Below are 17662 nucleotides of genomic sequence, written 5' to 3' on the forward strand. Positions count from 1 at the left end.
TAAGAATAGTTATTATTATAGATGTAGTTTTAACTTTAGCCGCAACTATGGTTTAATAATTGATATACATCACTAAAGATAATTACTAATATGGGCTTTTGTAATTAACTTAAATAATGTACCATCTTTCTTTTCTTTTCTTTTTTTTGTAAATATTTCCTAAAATGAAGATACATAAATACAGATTAAATCCTTTATTTGTATATCCAATAACAACATGAACCATAATAATTAAATCATTCAACAAAAATAATAATGGAAAGCATGAAAATTATAATAAAGGACAAAAAATTTCAGATCAAAGCATATGATGAGCTGAATTTAACTGATTAATAATACAAAGGTTTTTCCAAATACCCAAATCTCTATACCATGACACCATTATACCCAGCCCCACCAAATAAACCAAAGTTGAAAAATTACCCAAAAAAAAAAAAAAAATTAAAAGTCAAGTTCTCTCCTCATCTAATCTTTCATTGAGGAAGTGCAACATATACCAGCCCCCACTAAAACCCCCCACAAACTTAGCTAAAATAGTGTAAATCAAGTAGGTGTTTTTTTTCTTTTTTTTTTCCCCCATATATTTACAATGCAACAAAAAAAAAAAAAAAACCCAACTTACTGAAATTAAATAAAAGAGGAAGTTAAAGGAAAAGAAAATGACAACTTCTACCCTCCAAATCTGAAAGTTGGAAAAGAGCTAAGCTTCAACTGAATCTCTTGCATGGAAGATGATTGGAATGAAAAGATTCGAACTGTAGATCGCTTGATTCGTAATACAGATATTGTATATGTCAGTTGAGCTAAAAGGGATCCGAGGTTCCTCTCAGCGCAAAACCCAGATGGGAAATGGAAATGAAAAATTAAAAATTAACTGACTTTTCAAGTTGAGTTCCGTCTTCTTGCTGCTGACATGAACACTCCGATCCCCAAAGTTTGCTCCTTTTTTTCTTTTTCTTTCTTTCTTTCTTTTTTTTTTTTTTTTGAAAAACCAAATGAGACTCATTCAACTTCACATCAAAGTAGAGAGAAAAAAAGGAAGAAATTCTAAAATCTAATGAAGAGATGAAAGTGGGGTTTTTTTTTCTCTTTAAATTAGATTTATTTTTCCCTAGATGAGGGAAGAAGTGATAGAAGAAGCAAGATTTGGTGGATCATGATGCCAATTTTGAGAGGTCCAATTATTAGCAAAAAGAGAATTGTGATGATCATCATTAGATTGAGCAACAATTTCATTATCTGTCTGATGATTTTGTTGTTGATGACCATCATCTTCCCAATTTAACCTCTTCATCCCATCTTCCAATTTCACATCTTTGACATTCAACCCTAGTTGATCTCCACCGTTGGATCCCATCACATGATCATCAAACGGTTGAGAAGAAGCTAAATTTCCAAAAAGATTTGGATCAAACTTAGAAGCAAGTAATGAAGAAATAGAGGTTGAATTAGAAGATGGGTTATTGTTATTATTACCAAATAAACTAGAATAACCTGAAAGGAGTGAACTTGAATTGAACCCATTAAGATTGAAGTCCCTATGATCAATATTAGGAGAAGAAAACCCTAACCCAAGAGCATTTAAATGAGTCTGAAGATGATTGTGATGATGATGATCGTACCCGGAAAACGGAAGGTTGAGATCAGAAGTGGAGCCATAAAAGATATTATGAAGTGGGTTAGTGTTACAAGAAGTCGAAGACGAGGAAGTCGAATCCGGGGCAGTCGGGGCCGGGGAGGACGACGAATGAGTGACAGTGGTGGTGGTCGAGGAAATAGTAGGTCTTTTGAGACGCTTGTTTTTCCGGCAACCGCCACCAACAGGGACGTTCCTTAAGGTGCCACCACGCGTCCAATAACGTTTACAAGCCTTGCAAAAGTGGCGAGGCTGAGACAAGCTGTAGTTGTTGTAGTAACAAAATTTGGTGTTTGATGAATCACAACGAGGACATCTAAGTGGTTCTTGTTGATGTTGTTGTTTTTGTTGAGTCTTTTGATCTTGTTGTTTGTTGTTGTCCATTATTATTCCAGAAGACGAGCCTATAAGATTCAAACCCTTTTGATGATCATGATCTAAACTTGTTGGATGATTATTATTCTTCATCATCTAAAATCAAAAGAAAAAAAAAAGAAGAACAAAAGAAACAATAAGGAACTAATACATAAACATAAATATTGTTCCAAATCCAAAGGGAAAGCAACAAAAAAAATAAAAGAAAAGGGGTATGGTCAATTTATTTTGACTTACTTGAGGCCATTGATTAGGAGACGAAGAAATGAGAACCATTTTCTCACAGTTTCCCAGCATTATTTTCTTTTTGGATCTCTATCTCTCTCTGAGTTTTCTTTTTTTTTTTTTTTGGCTCAGAGAAGTGGAATTTTGTTAGGGGGAAAACAAAGTGTAAACAGACAAAGAGTAGGTGATGAAACAAGATTATATTTGAGAGTACTCTCTCTCTCTCTCTCTCTCTCTCTCTCTCTCTCTTTGTGGGGTTGAGATTGAAAATATTATAACTAAAGGAGGAGTGAGATTGGGCAGAGGAATTCAAGGGGATTAATTTGATTGTTTATATATATATAATATATGTGTGTGTATAATTTAATGAGAATTTCACATGGTGTGTGGATCTAAATTTTTGAAACCAAACGTATACTCTCTTTCTCTCTCTTATCTCTTTTTCTTTTTCTTTCTTTGTGTCTGATGAGAACAGTGAAAGAATGTAGAGAAACATTTAGAAATCCAATAAAAAAATTAAAGGGAGAAATAAAGTTTGAAGAATATTACAGATGAATCTTGAGAGGTTCAAGAAAAGAAAAAGGAGAATGTTTGTAAGATAGATTAAAAAAATGAATTGGCATGCACATATTTGATACTCTTTTAACTTTCATCTTTTACCTATTAAAAATTTATCTATCTACTATCTTCGATCTGTTCGGAGAAACTCGGAGAAACGTAGAATTTAGTTTCTATAATTTGATTAATATCATTTGTGTATTATGTTTATTAACCATACTCTTTTGGATTGAGATGAGACGTGTGTTAATTAAAAATACATGTCAACCTAGCTGAAATATTTGGATGCTCTAATAATTCATTGACATCGATTTCTTTCAAAGAAAAAAAATAATTTGATAACACGTATATGCATAATCACTTATAAACAATTAATCTATATAGTAGGAACACTATTTATGTACTTAAGAATAGTGTAACATGTTTTAAGACTTTTGCACAACCTAAAGAGTTCGAATGGATGATCAAATTTAAAGCGCGAAATAAAATAATGTCATATAATTAATAATAAAAAATATTCAAACGTATAATAGATTGCCATTAGTTTTTGTTGGTTTAATTATAATTTGTCATGGGACAGATACTTTTTTCTTCTACTCTTGTTTTGGTAGGTGGTCTTCTCATTTTAAGTAGAGTAATATTAGGATTTATGTTGAAAGTAAAAGTAAATCAAAAATATATAAGAAGGGAATCCCTAGAGTGCTCAATGCCCAATATGTAAAGCATATCTAATTAAAAGCCATAATCCCACCACTTCACCACTTCCACTTTAACCCCCAAACTCCTTCAAACTTTTCTTTCACTGTCTGGTTGTTTTCAGAAAAAGCTTGCTTTCCACAAAATCTATAATATTTTCATCAAAGTATCTAGTTTAACTAAAAAAATCTTTTGTTATGTTAATATATATATATTAAATCACTCTTGAGTTTACAACTTAGGGGACTACATTTAATTCTTTTTATATTAGCAAACTTGTTACTTTTTCTTTTCTTTTTAATATATACACCACATCATAAAGTACTTCAAAGGTAAATATATCTTAGTCACTAAACCAGGTTCACATTAGAGTAAATTTGCTTTAATTTGGATAAGATAGAACTAAAATAATAGTTAATCAAAATTACAATATTATTGTTTTAAATTAATCATCTTCATCAGCATTAAAGTAAAAGCGATAAAAATCGAGCTAAGATAGATAGAGTCGGAAATAATTAAAATAGGGTTATTGGAAAAAAAAATTGCTATAATATGTTTAGATTTGAGTTTAGCTAGGGTTGTGAGAGTAATTAAGCATTACTTAGGTAGAAAAATAATATAAGCTCCGAAGGCCAAAGGTTTTGATAATAATAAGGGGTGTGGGTTTGGTAGAAAAGTAAAAGGGAAAAAAATGAGAGATATGGGAGATGGGGCCATAATATGCAAAGAAAAGGGTTAGTGAGTATTAAATAGTAATTGCATTATTGATGGTTATTATTTAGATGACTTTTGAGGACATCTATTTTCCATTTTCTTTCCTTTTTTTTTTTTTGGAAAAAAAAGAAAACCTATTTTTGAATAGGGGAAGGGGAAATGAAAGGGTTGGTACAAAAAATATATCTTTCTTTCTAAATGGGAAGTATTCCTTCAAGGCATGAATTGGTGATAATTCCAAGAGCAAGGGGACAAAAGAGAGTAACATGTGGGGGTGTCTTAAAAAAAACATCACTTTATTCTGAAGGAGAGGATTAAGAGAAGAGAAGCTTTTTATTTTTCTTTTAATTTAGAGTTTGTGAGAGGAGCATGTGGTGGGCAGGTCAGCCTGTTACAAGGGGAAGAGAGAAGAATTAAAGGGAAAGTATTAGTATTAGGGTAAGGAACAAATGGATTTTGTAGTAAACCAAGGGATTTTCTCATTTCCCCTAACATTCCATCATTATTCCCTCACCACTTCTCTTGTTTTCTTATATATTAATTTTGCTTTGGTTTTAGGGAATATAATATTTCACTTTTTAATATTCTCTCTCATCTCTTTCATTTCTACACAGTCCTTGTTTGATCATTCATGAATTAAGGGTTAAATATCAGTTTGTTTTTTCTTTATGGATTTTAAGAATTATAATATCACATTCCGTCGCTGGCCAACCTCTCATCATTCAGCTTTTTACAGATAAGAGAGGGAGATTGTCGAAGCTTTAGACCAAAACTTGTATTAGAGAAATATATCTTCAAAATCCTATATGAGTTAACGTGATATCTCTTCGTCTTCTTTTGAATTTTTGAATCTATCAATTTCATCCAAATTCAATTCTTTTTCTTCTTTTAATTTGGATCCATTTTTATTTAAGCTTTTAAAATTTTGATACTATATATTATAGAAACTTTGAAGTTCTATCTCACAGCGGATTAGTTTTAAGATCATATAGCTCATCTTCATCTCATAACTTGGACTGCATTTATTCATTTTATTCTTTTAAGCATATAAACTATTTAACAAAATGCAAGGTATATTGAAGACAATAACCTTTTACTTTATTGTATATATTGCACTCATTAAATGCATTTAGAAAAAAAGTGTAACATCATGTACTATATGAGAACTCAATTCATATCCTTCTAATAATTAGATCTATATATATGCTTAACATTTTATATTTTATGTTAAATGAGTGATATTTTTCTTAATTCGAAGAATACAACGTGAAAAATTGAACCTTTGACTCGTTGAGAGATTAGTGTCTACTATATAACTATTTAAAACATAAAGAATATATAACTATTTAAAATATAAAGTTATCTACCCGTATATCATATTAGTTAAAGTTTAGAGAGGTACATTTTAATTATTTAAGAAAAGTGATAATGTGAGAAATAAATTAAAACTATTTTAGAAGAAAAATACTTTCATGCAAGTTAGGTTGTACCTATTTCTGTTAACACAACGTTTTCCAACCATGGTTTGTGAAATGACAAATTCTTTTTTGATATTCGAAACTGTTGTGTGATTGAATTGATATCCAAGTTTAAAATTTTGGTATAAAAAAGATGTCGAAGTCTCAATCGTACCAAAATTTATTCGATAAAAGTCATTCCTAAAGAATACATTTCTTTATTAAAAAAATATTTAAACAAATGACAAATATTTTACCCTTCAAATTAATTAACATTCTTATTATCTATATTATATTTATATTAATAACATTTTGGTTTCATAGCTTTTCTAGAGACATAATAGAAATACTCAAATATGTTGAACGAATCCTAATTAAAATAGTTAAGAAGAAAATCCATCGTTATCACTAGAGTTAGCACCATTTTGATATAAGAAAAGATACCACAAAATTCTAAATTAAGATGGTCGGATTGACGAAGCTGACATCGTATACATATGACAAGATTACAAATTGACATCAAATTTATAAAAATGTTGATGAAAATATCGACATATCGACAAAAGTTCAATACCCTTTCAAGATGAAAATGGGATGTACGTAGTCTAGTTACGAGGTAAAGATTGTTCTATTTTGAAGAGAGAGAGAGAGATAGGGAGAGGAATTATGTTTGATGAGGTCCTACTAGAGGTGACCCAATGAGATGGGGTTAGTGAAGAAAAGGAGCAGGCAGCAGACAAGAGAATCCAAACTGGCAAATATGAAAGAAACCCAACATGCACGCTTTATAAAGTAACACACACACATACATATATATATTATTTGTACAATTTTGAAAATTCAATCAAATACCAAACAAAGAGAAAAAAAAAGCAGTCTTAAAAAAATAAGTTAAGAGGGGACCTCAAAGAAAGAAAAATTTCATTCAAATATCCCTTCATTTGTGTTCATCAGACAAAGATCTCACACTCACATTTCGGTTGCCCTTTGCTTATTTGGATATCCACTTTCATATTACATTATTTCCTTTTACATTATTCGATTTAATTATTAATGCCAAATACAAAATAATAATATATCCCCTTTAAATCTTGATAATATTCTAAAATAAAAGAAAATATCTCTCCTAAATTAATTATATATTTTGATATTTGGGTGTGTCAATCATAACCTCTAACTTGAGTCCCTATTCAATGATGCATCACACCCAACTTTCTTTTATTTTCTCAATGACACACACCCAAATTAAAATGTTTTCCTTCTTTCTTATTATTATTATTCAATCCTTTTTGTCTGTCCATCTCTCATCTCTCTTCTCTCTTTTATAATGATCATATGCTATGAGTAGAGATAAGATCAAATTTTCTAGTTTGTAGGGTTTGTTCATTGAGTGTTGTTTCCATAGATTGTTATGAAATTGTGACAAGTAAAGAAAGCGGAGAAATATAAGTACTAATATACAATTAAGTGATTCAACTAATAATATGTTAGGTACTTTAATAAAGAATAATTTTAAATATACTAGCAATAGATGAACCATTGAATATATAAAATTTTAGGTACAAAATCACGAATTTAGGTTTTTGATAATATTTCATATATATGTCAATCAACATGAACTTAATTGAATAATAATTGTTATTTATTTATTTTTATTTTTTTAATTTTGAGGTGGAAGCTAAGGGTCTTTATATTTGTTATATATCTAAAGAAATTAAATATTTCTTGTTGGATAGTTACCACCTACCATTATAATCTTGATTAAATGGTGAAAATGGAGAGAAAAACTAGTTAAATCTATAATGTAAGAGAACTCACTATGTATTTACCATGAAAATGATTAGAAATAAAGTGACTGAGAAGAAAGATACATCCTCTCATTCTCACCCCATAATTAGCTAGGAATGCTTTAATTTATAATTGATGACAAAATAGAAACGGTGGTTTTTTAAAATTAACTAAAATGAGGTCATATAATCATACCCATAAACACACCACAACATGATTTTGCTATCTACATCTTTCAAAGATATTTTTTTAAAAAATTTCATATAAACTTTAACCTAGACATATTTGAAAGTGATTCTAAAATAGTTAAAAATACTATGTTATTTTTAAAAGCATAAAAAAACGAAAAAAGATTAATATATAATATAGAGTTAATTAGGAGTTGATTGGTACTAATTAAGTTGTGGAGGGGAGTTCCCATGAGACGGTCAAACTTGGGAAATTGGAAAATTCCAATGAAGTGCAGTGGTCATAGATGGCCCTTTAATCTAAACAAACACACATACACTTCTATTTCAAAACTTTTACACATGCCTTAGCTTGGACTCTTCCTTATGGAAGTTTCTTTATATATTCCTTATTAGCTTCTATATGGGACATCAAATTAATCCTAACATACCCATTTCTTCATTCATTTGGTTTTTACACATGTACAACCAAAATTATTCAATATGGTTGTCATATTATATCATGTATGTTGTTTGTCTTTTTTAATCTCTTTAGTTTGTACCTACAAGTGAATATAGGATGATAGATAAACATATCATATTTAACGATATACAATTATTCACCGTCTACAATACCAACTTCTTTGAATCATTTTAAAAAGATGAAATTTGATTGACATTATTTGCAATGGAAATGATAAGTCTTTAAATCACCCATTGATTCAAAACCCTAGATGTATGAGTGAAGATAATTTTAATTGATTATATATAAGAAGGAAATAATAATGCTATAAGAAAGATAGAAGAAAGCAAAATAAATATTAATTGAGGAGGAAACAACACAAAGATTCAAAGATTTAAAAACGCACATTTTGAATTAACCTATACTTTACTACGATTTAAAATGAACAAAAACTAAAATAAGAAGGGAGGAAATTTCTTTACATCATTCTTAAAAGTGGGAAACCAACCCATCTTTGTTCGTCAATCTTCTTTAGGATAACAATTTTAAATCAATTTGTAAATTAATTATTATTAGTTTTGATTCACAAGATTATCAACACCTGTAATTATAAATATAAAATTATAAGAGGCTAAACATCACTTTTGAATCCTAAAAAGTTTTAATTTCAAATTTAAAACCATTTAGTCTCTTTAAAATTTAAATTATGCTGTAGTTATGTAATGATTTAAACCTTTGATTTTATAATCTATAATTGACTTAACTTCCAGTTGATTTATCAGATCTACCCAAGTAAAAAATTTTGACACCTAAATTGATGCATGTTTATTGAAGGTTAAGAACTAAAAGTTAACATAAAATTATATATGTATATATGTAGATCTAAATGTTAGAAGGACACACATGAATTGCCATTATTGTACCTAATTAAAAAAAGTTAAATATTAAATTTGAAAAGTTTAATTAGTATTTTGTGTGTGGATTAATTATTAAATATACAAGTGTAAGTGTGAGGAAGATAGGTGTGTTATTCCCTCTCCCAAGTTGCAAAGAAAGATATAATAATTAATAAAAGAGGATTTAAAAAATGGTAAAATATCAATATGTCATCATTATTTTGATCTTACAATGATCTGCTTACGTTCAATTACAAATTATTCTTTGTATTTGTAACCTTGTTGTCGTCCATTATCCAATCTCTCCTTGTTCATTCTTTATTTCTCTCTTTAACTTTTTTTTAATTATATAAATCAATTTATTAAATATCTCTCCCACCTAATTTAGGTCATCCTCTACCCATCCATCAAACGCCAAAACAAAGGATTCCCATTCTCATTATTATATGTATGTTTATATATCTCTAAGTAGTTTTGGTGTATGTTCTCAATATTTTCAAAAGTTGTGTCTATCTACAATAATATTGTAAAGAAAAAAGTTGGAATAAGAATTGGTTGAAAGGAAAGATAATAATAGTTAATAATAGTTAGAAAAGAAAAGGTAAAATGAAAGGTGTAGCCATCATTTTCATTTTGTTAATAACTTAGCGTAGGAGGGGATGATATAGGACTTGAATTTTTTGAATCATCACTCAGACTTGTCAATTTATTTGGATTTTACTTCATCCCATCTAGATTTTTATATTTAATTTTTAAATTATCATTATAACTTTGATTTTATTCTTAAACATGCTTTCTTATAGTTTATCTTTAATCCTCCACCCAATTGACACGTTTAATACTATATATATATATATATATATGCTATAACACTACATATATGTAACTTTATTTTTATAGAATGAGACATTTAATTTAGAAAAGTTTTAGTGGGTGACAATTTAAGTAGTGTGTATTGAATATATATTAGTAGGATATCAAATAAATCGTGTATGTATCGGGTGTATGATTTGTATTATGTTTGACTTGGATTTTCCCACTTTTGCAAAAGTAATGAGTTTGGGTTATGCGTTTTATTTTCAAAATTTATTTTGTAAAACCCAAAGTCATTTAATTTAAATAAAGTTTCAATCTAATTTAATTACATCTTTCTAACATAATGGGTAGTAGTCGTAGGTTCAATTGTTTTTAAAAGAAAACAACACTAACAAAACAAACAAACCAAGAACTACTAATTAATAAAGTAAAAAAGAAAAATTATCTATAATAGGTGATATAATCAGAACATTATTGTCTTCCATCCAGTCTTGATAGCATAGAGAGTACGGTTATAAACAACCAAAAAATTTGAACGACACACCTCTTGGTCATTTTTAACACATATTGTTTGTTGGCAGAATTACGTGATAAGAATCTAATTGATTTAAATTAAGGATTATTTGATTGGTATAATAAAATTACAAATTGAATCACCATGGAAGTGTATGAAAAAATATTGATTTTAACGTTGGCCTTGAGATGTCTTTTCAAAAGTGTAGATGTTGAAATAATAATAATAATAATAAATCATACTAAATAAATAGAATGCATCCATGCATCGACATCAATCTAAATTATTTATCTAAAATAAATGACTCATAAAGACTAAAGAGTTGGGGAAATAATGAAAGAAACACAGAAATAAGAATGAGGACAAAAATACGATTTGAAAAAATGAAATCCATTGTGGGTAAAAGAAAAAAAAAAGGAATTAATTATGTTGTCAAATGGTAGCTAACAGAATTTCAAAAGAGAAAGAAAGTAAAAGTTATTTTAAAATGAAATTAAGATATAAGTAGATATAAGTTAATTAAATTGAATTGGGGTTAATTGAATTATTATTTTGTTAATAGTAAAATTGAATTATTATTTTGTTGTGGGGGGGAAGGGATGAGTGTGAAGAAGTGAGATTTGGGGTTTAAATTATGATAATAATGGTTAGAAAAGAGTAGGGGTCAACTACGAATAATAATTATAAGTAATCTTTAATTAGTCGCACAAAAAGCCAGTAATCATGCCCACTTTAGCCCTAATTTTATGGAACTTAGAAATAAATAAAAAAGAATAAAAGAATAAAGGCCTAATTTTATGGGACCGTGCTTTGTAAATTTAGCCCATTATGTGGTCGGCTGGGGTTGGGGTACGGCGGACGCGCACCGCCAATCTTATCATCATTATTTCTGCCTTTGAATTATTGCATTTTTTTGGTACACTTCATTTCACCGACACTTTCCCCCACGCTTTATTCTGTCCCAACCCTATGGCCCTTTATTATTGGCCCATCCCCAATTCCCACTAAACGGGCCTTGTCCATTCCTTTTCATGGGCTTCTATTTAATTCAAACCAGGCCCACAATAAGAGCCAACCTCTAAATCTAAAGGGATGATAAGTTCATTCAAATGAAAATCTCAAGTAGAAAGCAAACTGCACAAACTTTTCTATTCCAAGTCAAATATGTGGTTTTAAAAAAAGCCTCACGATCAAAGAAAAAACTAATGAAATTAAAACTATTTTTTATAATGCCATACACTCATATATATCAGAAAACACGTATTGTATATATTGGATACTTCTTGGGACACCTAATAGACACTTTTTAAGCTTCAATCTTAACAATGAGTGTGTTTATTAAGTATTAAATACATCTATATAATAAACACTCTCCAAAATTTTATGTGCTTTTTAAAAGTTTGAACACATAATAAATAAGCGTAATATTTGTGATGTTCGAAATATCGATGTTGATAGAAATATCGAGGTTTTGATTTTATGAAGACACGATGACAATTGTTATAATTAGTTAATGAAACTTTGATTGTAGCTGAAATAGACTATAATATAATTGATATATGATGTAGTCATGATCATTTTTATAAAGTAAGAGAACAATTGTAAAATATGTTTGTAAATCTTAATGGAATAGCATAGATTTAAAAACAAAATTAAAAAGATAATAACTACTTTTTTTCCAATTAATTTTAGTTTAGAATACATATTTTAGAAAACAAAAATCTTAATTTATATGTTGTATTTGAAACCAAGGACCATATAATATATCATATACACTATATTGTGTATATATCGTAAGCAATTAAATTGTGAATGATGTTTCAACAAATGAGGTTGAGAAATTTAAAAATGGTTGGCATGTTTGAAATTGTATCATTACCTTGCAACATGAAATATATTAAGAGAGAATTGCAAATGTTCTAATCTTCAAAATCAATTTAGATCCCTTTTATCATCAACTCTTCGTCGTTGAATTCTCATGTCATGCGGAAGAAACTCTAATTCCAAAAAACTTAATACATTATAGTTTGGATGAAAGCAAAGGAACGGCCTTTTGGAGGATATTGTGAGATTTTTCATTTTGGTTTTAGCTCAATCGCTCGTGGGCTCACTACCTGTGCTCCCATTGCTGACCCAAAGCCCATATTGGCCTATACCAATACGACATAACATGATAAAATTATCTTTATATTATTTATGAGTTGCTTTCTTCTTCTTCTTCTTCTTCAAAAAGTTCATCGTTTAAAGAGATTAAGTGTTGGATATAAAAATGTGTCCAACGTCTGCTATACAATTTCAAACGATAAAATGTTGTGGAAGTTATAGACATTCTCCGAGGCATAAATATAATGGAAACATGCCTCCATATTATAGGTTTTATATATAAAATATCATTCAATCAAACATCTTAGCTTCTTGTTGGCTGTCCTTTCCATTTTTTTAAACTTTCTTTTAGGTGAAAATTATATAGCTACTTCTTTTGCCCTTAGTACAACAAGTTAGGGGCTCACGAATTTAAACCTCTAGATCGGCCCAAGAAACGTTATAATTATTTCTCTTATATTTGTAATCAATCAATGGGTCAACATAGCATTCTAGTCTAAGGTACTGAAGAGAAGTTTGAAAAAGCATTTCATGATAGAAGGATACTCCTAATTAAACTACTTGTGATGTTTTTTAAATAGAGTTTGAACTGATAGTTGAGAGATTGAAGCCACTGAGTTGTTTCCATGCTTTCAAGTAAGTTGTCGCCTGTCTGAATATCTAATACGTAAGTATATCCACTCCTAGTATGACAATTCACGTGTTACTTATAAGTGAATACGATTTAACTAGAATTAAACAATATTGGATGACGTTCATACATTGAATTGAGTCAAATCAAGTCGAGTTGAGAAACACATTTTAAACCTTTAATCCAATTATTTAAATTGTGAGTTTTTTTTCACTTAAACAACCCTAGTTAAATAATGAACCGACTTAACTTGATTGGTAATTTTGGTAGGGTTTATTCGGGTGACTCATCTCATTTTATTCATTTAAAAGAAAAAGGTAGAAGGTTAATATGTAAAATACATTTTTAGTTACTATATCAATAACTAAGTTAAAATGTGCAACTCAAACTTACATTCACAAAATTTATGTAGAGAAAAGTTAGTACAAAAATACACTACAACAAATTTGACATTCTTTAATAAGTAAAATACGTCAAAAAATGTCTACTTTAATGATTTTTGTCCATCAAGTAGGTAGACATCAAGAAATTCTGACCATAAAAAAAAACTGGTCAACATGTCATAAAAAATATGATGAGTTATTTCCAAATTTATAAACAGCTTCTACAAATCCACAGGTACATACATATATTAGTTGACTAAGCTAGTGTTGGCTAGTTTTTACAGTTTCTACAAATTTTACCTCAAATTACAAACTTTCAATTCAATTATGAAAGTTAAACACAATAACTAATTTAATTTTGATAAAGTCACTTATTTCAATCTAATTATAATTACAACAATTAACTTTAAAAAAAGTAATATTGTATTATTAATGAATAGAAAGTAATAATTTGAAAAAAAAATAGTAAAAGTTTTAAAACATTATTGATGAATATCGTATTTTCTGACCCCTTTAACGAGAGTCCAAATTTCGTGTTTCGTAGGAAATAGTTTTTTCTTGTTGGGTAATGCCCATCAATATATCATTTTTCTTGATGGGTATTGTCCATGATCTTATCCAAAATCCAAAATTATAAAAAAAAATATTTGATGGGCAATACTCATAAGATATTATTTTAATTTTCTTGATATGGACCTTGTCCATGATCTTTCTTTGGTCTCTGTCTATCCAAAAACCCTAGACTCATCAACAAATATATTAATTTTTTTTTACGATGACCATTGCAAATCTAGAAAATTTGTCTCTTGAGAAGTTTCATCCATCAAGAAAATCTAATTAACTTCATGGACATTGTAAGTCAACTAATATATTATCGTTGATGTGTAATGAATTTTTGTGAAAAAACTTCTAAATAATTAAAATGAATATGTGTTTACAATTTTCCGTATGAAAAATAAGGTTTGCAATTTAATAATGATTCAAGTTAAATCAATTCAAACTAAACTAATTTTAGATAAACCGAACGATCGAACCAACCCAACCCACAAGGATTTCAGTTATCTGAATAAACTTGAATTAAAAATGATTCGTGAATATGTAAAATACATTTGTAGTAGAAAAATAATAAAAAACTCAAACTAAACCAACCCACAAAGATTTTAGTTAATTGTATTGAACTTATCTCTAGCCTCCTTTGTACAATTCTTGCTTTCCGTAATATATCTATTTGATTGTCAATGAAGCAAAAATGATGAGGGTGCTAAGGGATGACCACCTGGTGACGATGTCCGAGTACGTGTTGATCCAAACGTATCTTTGTCAAAGAAAAAAAAAACTCAAACTAAATATATTTATAACCTAGCCCTAAATCGTACGAATTAATTAGATTAGATGATCGAGTTCTTCGATCATTGGTTGTTTTAATTCCTCTACCTTACTACAACAAAAATAATTGCAAATATAGTAATCACGTCCATGACACATCATAGATGAGTTTACAAATTTAGATCAAATTCTCATAGTCTATTAATTAGTGAAAGTCTATATTATATATTATCCATAAAATCTATTATTAAAAGAAATCTATCGTGATAAAGTCTATCACTAATAAACTTGGCTATAATTGCAATTCTTAACAAAAACGGAGATGTAATGAAGAAAGTACTACTTAGTCATTTTAATTATGCAAACTTAATGATTAGCATTTTTTTTTTTACAAGAATAACACAAACTAATTTATTGATGATGTTATCTGTGTGTAAATATTATTGAAAGGAAAAGTTGTAGTAATTAACAACAATAATAAAAGATAAAAACACCAAACATAGTACATATATAGCATCATGTCATATTTGGCTCTATATATATATTATTACAAATTTAGTTCAAGAGTATTCCAAAATAAAGAAAAACAAACAAACAAATTTAGTCCAACTTTTACACTTTTAAAATTACATATCTAGCTTTAGATTTTCAATTTTTGAAAAGAAAAAAACAAGGATTTTAGATATAGAAAATCTAAAATCTTTATATATTTTTTAAAACTTATGAAATCAAAATAAATTTAAAGATTATTACATATGATTTTTTAAAAAGTTTGGAACTAAATTTATAAATGGATGAAATCTAACAAGTTTTGGTTTTTCAAAAAGGGATGTTTAAATCTTATTCATAACATGATTTGGTGATCATTTCATGCTTTAATTAGGACAAATTTCTACAAAAATAAATGCATTTAGTTGATGTATAGTTTTTCCTTTTTTTTTTTTTTTTTAAATACTTCAAGTCTGCATGATTTAACATCTGATTTAATGTAATGACATAAAAAAAATATTAAAAAGAATAATGATAATAAAGTGATTGATTAGACCTGATGTAAACCAAAATTAGGGAATCATAACTTTAGGTAATTGAAAGCTATAAATTCATTGCATAGCATACTAAGTTATCGTGAATTATTTATAATCAAATTTGAGATGAGAGGTTTTATTTTTCAATGTGTATATATAATTTCTCTTTTAAAATTTACAAAATACAAACGACATGTATCTAACTTAATTTGGGTTTATTTTCATTATTATAAGAGAATTTATCTTTAAAAGGAATGATGCCATCTTTTTTTCAATCTAAATAACCTAGCTCTACAAGGTATATAAATTATTATCGACCAAGGTTAAAATTTAAACCATATTATCTATAATTAGAATTCAAGTCAGTATGGTTTTATCAAACCATAATAAACCGTCTTTAAAATAAATGGTTTGATATATAATTAAGTATAGAAGAAGTGAAGATATTGTAAGAACATTTATGTAATGAATTTTAAACCAAATTTGTACGTAATTGAGAAATTATTATTTTTTAATTCAACAACATATGAGGTAAGATTGAAATGTACTACTATGTCTACGATCTTAAATTCTTGATAGTTTGAGATTGTAACAACGATTTTTACAAGTATATCTATTTATTTAGCATTCGAAATCTTGAAGCATTCAAAGATTTAGAACCAAAGAGTAGAGAAATTCCAAATAATACAAATCGATTTTTTAGACAATTTTCATGGTTATATCGACTTAATTATTTTATAGTTATCGAACATATCTCATCACCATGTGTAAACTCATAAACACACAAGCAACGATAATAATCTCTCGATTAATAGTTAAGTATTTGATATAAAACGAACCATATTCATGTCGGCACAATGAGAAATGGTGTGAAAATAATTGAGTGAAAGGCATTTGTAGTACAGTACTTCTGTAAGATTTTAGAGTGGAATTAATAATATTGCTTCCAAAATGTGAATGAGTACATTCTGAGAAGAACTTAAAATCAATTGGACCCATTCAACATAAAGCTCTCTAATAATATAATGCACAGTAAGCTATTCCTCCCTAGCTAGTACAATTGGGACCAACTTTACCCATCTTTTCTTCATTATTTGTTGTTTTTAGGGTTTCAATGACATTTCCCCCCTCTTTTTTCCTGTTTAAACACACACAAAACAACAACAAATTTCATCATATTCGTATTATACATAATCTTAACGTCATTTCCATTTCTAATCATTGTGTGTACTGGTTAAAACTCATAACTAAAAACATACCAACATTAACATATTTCAATTAATACGTTTTTTTTCTCTCAAATATGACCGTTGTTAGGTGCAGAGATTCAACGTTGACTCTCGAAGAAATAAGATCATACCCAATTATCAAGCTAAATCAACTTTAGCACATATTCCAACTCGTTCATGTATATATGTGTTTCCAATCCATTGTAACCCTAGAGATAACTATAGTAACACTATTTAAAATCTCAACACGTAACCGTGTTTACTATTTTCTAAACACATACACTCCTTCCTTTTACCAAGTTAACTAATTAGAATGATATGACTATATATTTAACTACGGCTCCAATACGCCTCCTAAAGTTTCAAATCAAAATAGTGATTAAAAAATACTAATTATAATGTTAATTTGACCCAACTATAGATAGGTCAAATTAATTAAAATTACGAAAATAATTCAGCCATATATTAACATTCTGGGTTTTTCTTTTAAGAAAGTTCAGTCCAAGTGTTTTTTCTGAATAACAACAAACATTATTGATGATTATAAACAGTGAGACTAAAAAGTTTTATGGTTTTTTTTTTTTTTTTTTTTTGTCCTTTGTGGACTAGAGTGAAAAGGATGGGAATTAGGGACAAGATATAATTAATAACGTAGCTTAG

General features: G+C 28.4%; 1 protein-coding gene across 2 annotated transcripts; it reads right to left on the reverse strand.

Annotated features, from left to right (window-relative positions):
• Positions 1 to 291: 291 nt before the first annotated feature.
• Positions 292 to 2556, reverse strand: LOC101211189 (dof zinc finger protein DOF3.1). Of its 2 annotated transcripts, none has more exons than XM_031880386.1 (2): positions 2249 to 2556; positions 292 to 2040 (listed from the first exon to the last, which is right to left on the reverse strand). In XM_031880386.1, the coding sequence occupies exons 1-2, from the start codon at positions 2256 to 2258 to the stop codon at positions 1112 to 1114; spliced, it is 939 nt and encodes a 312-aa protein (XP_031736246.1). In that variant the 5' UTR covers positions 2259 to 2556; the 3' UTR covers positions 292 to 1111. The 2 variants fall into 2 exon arrangements, with proteins under 2 accessions (XP_031736246.1, XP_004146609.1); XM_004146561.3 differs by having other exon boundaries at positions 292 to 2107; positions 2249 to 2553.
• Positions 2557 to 17662: the final 15106 nt, after the last annotated feature.

Source organism: Cucumis sativus, chromosome 1 (genome assembly GCF_000004075.3).
Source record: "Cucumis sativus cultivar 9930 chromosome 1, Cucumber_9930_V3, whole genome shotgun sequence".
Classification (NCBI taxonomy): Eukaryota; Viridiplantae; Streptophyta; class Magnoliopsida; order Cucurbitales; family Cucurbitaceae; genus Cucumis; species Cucumis sativus.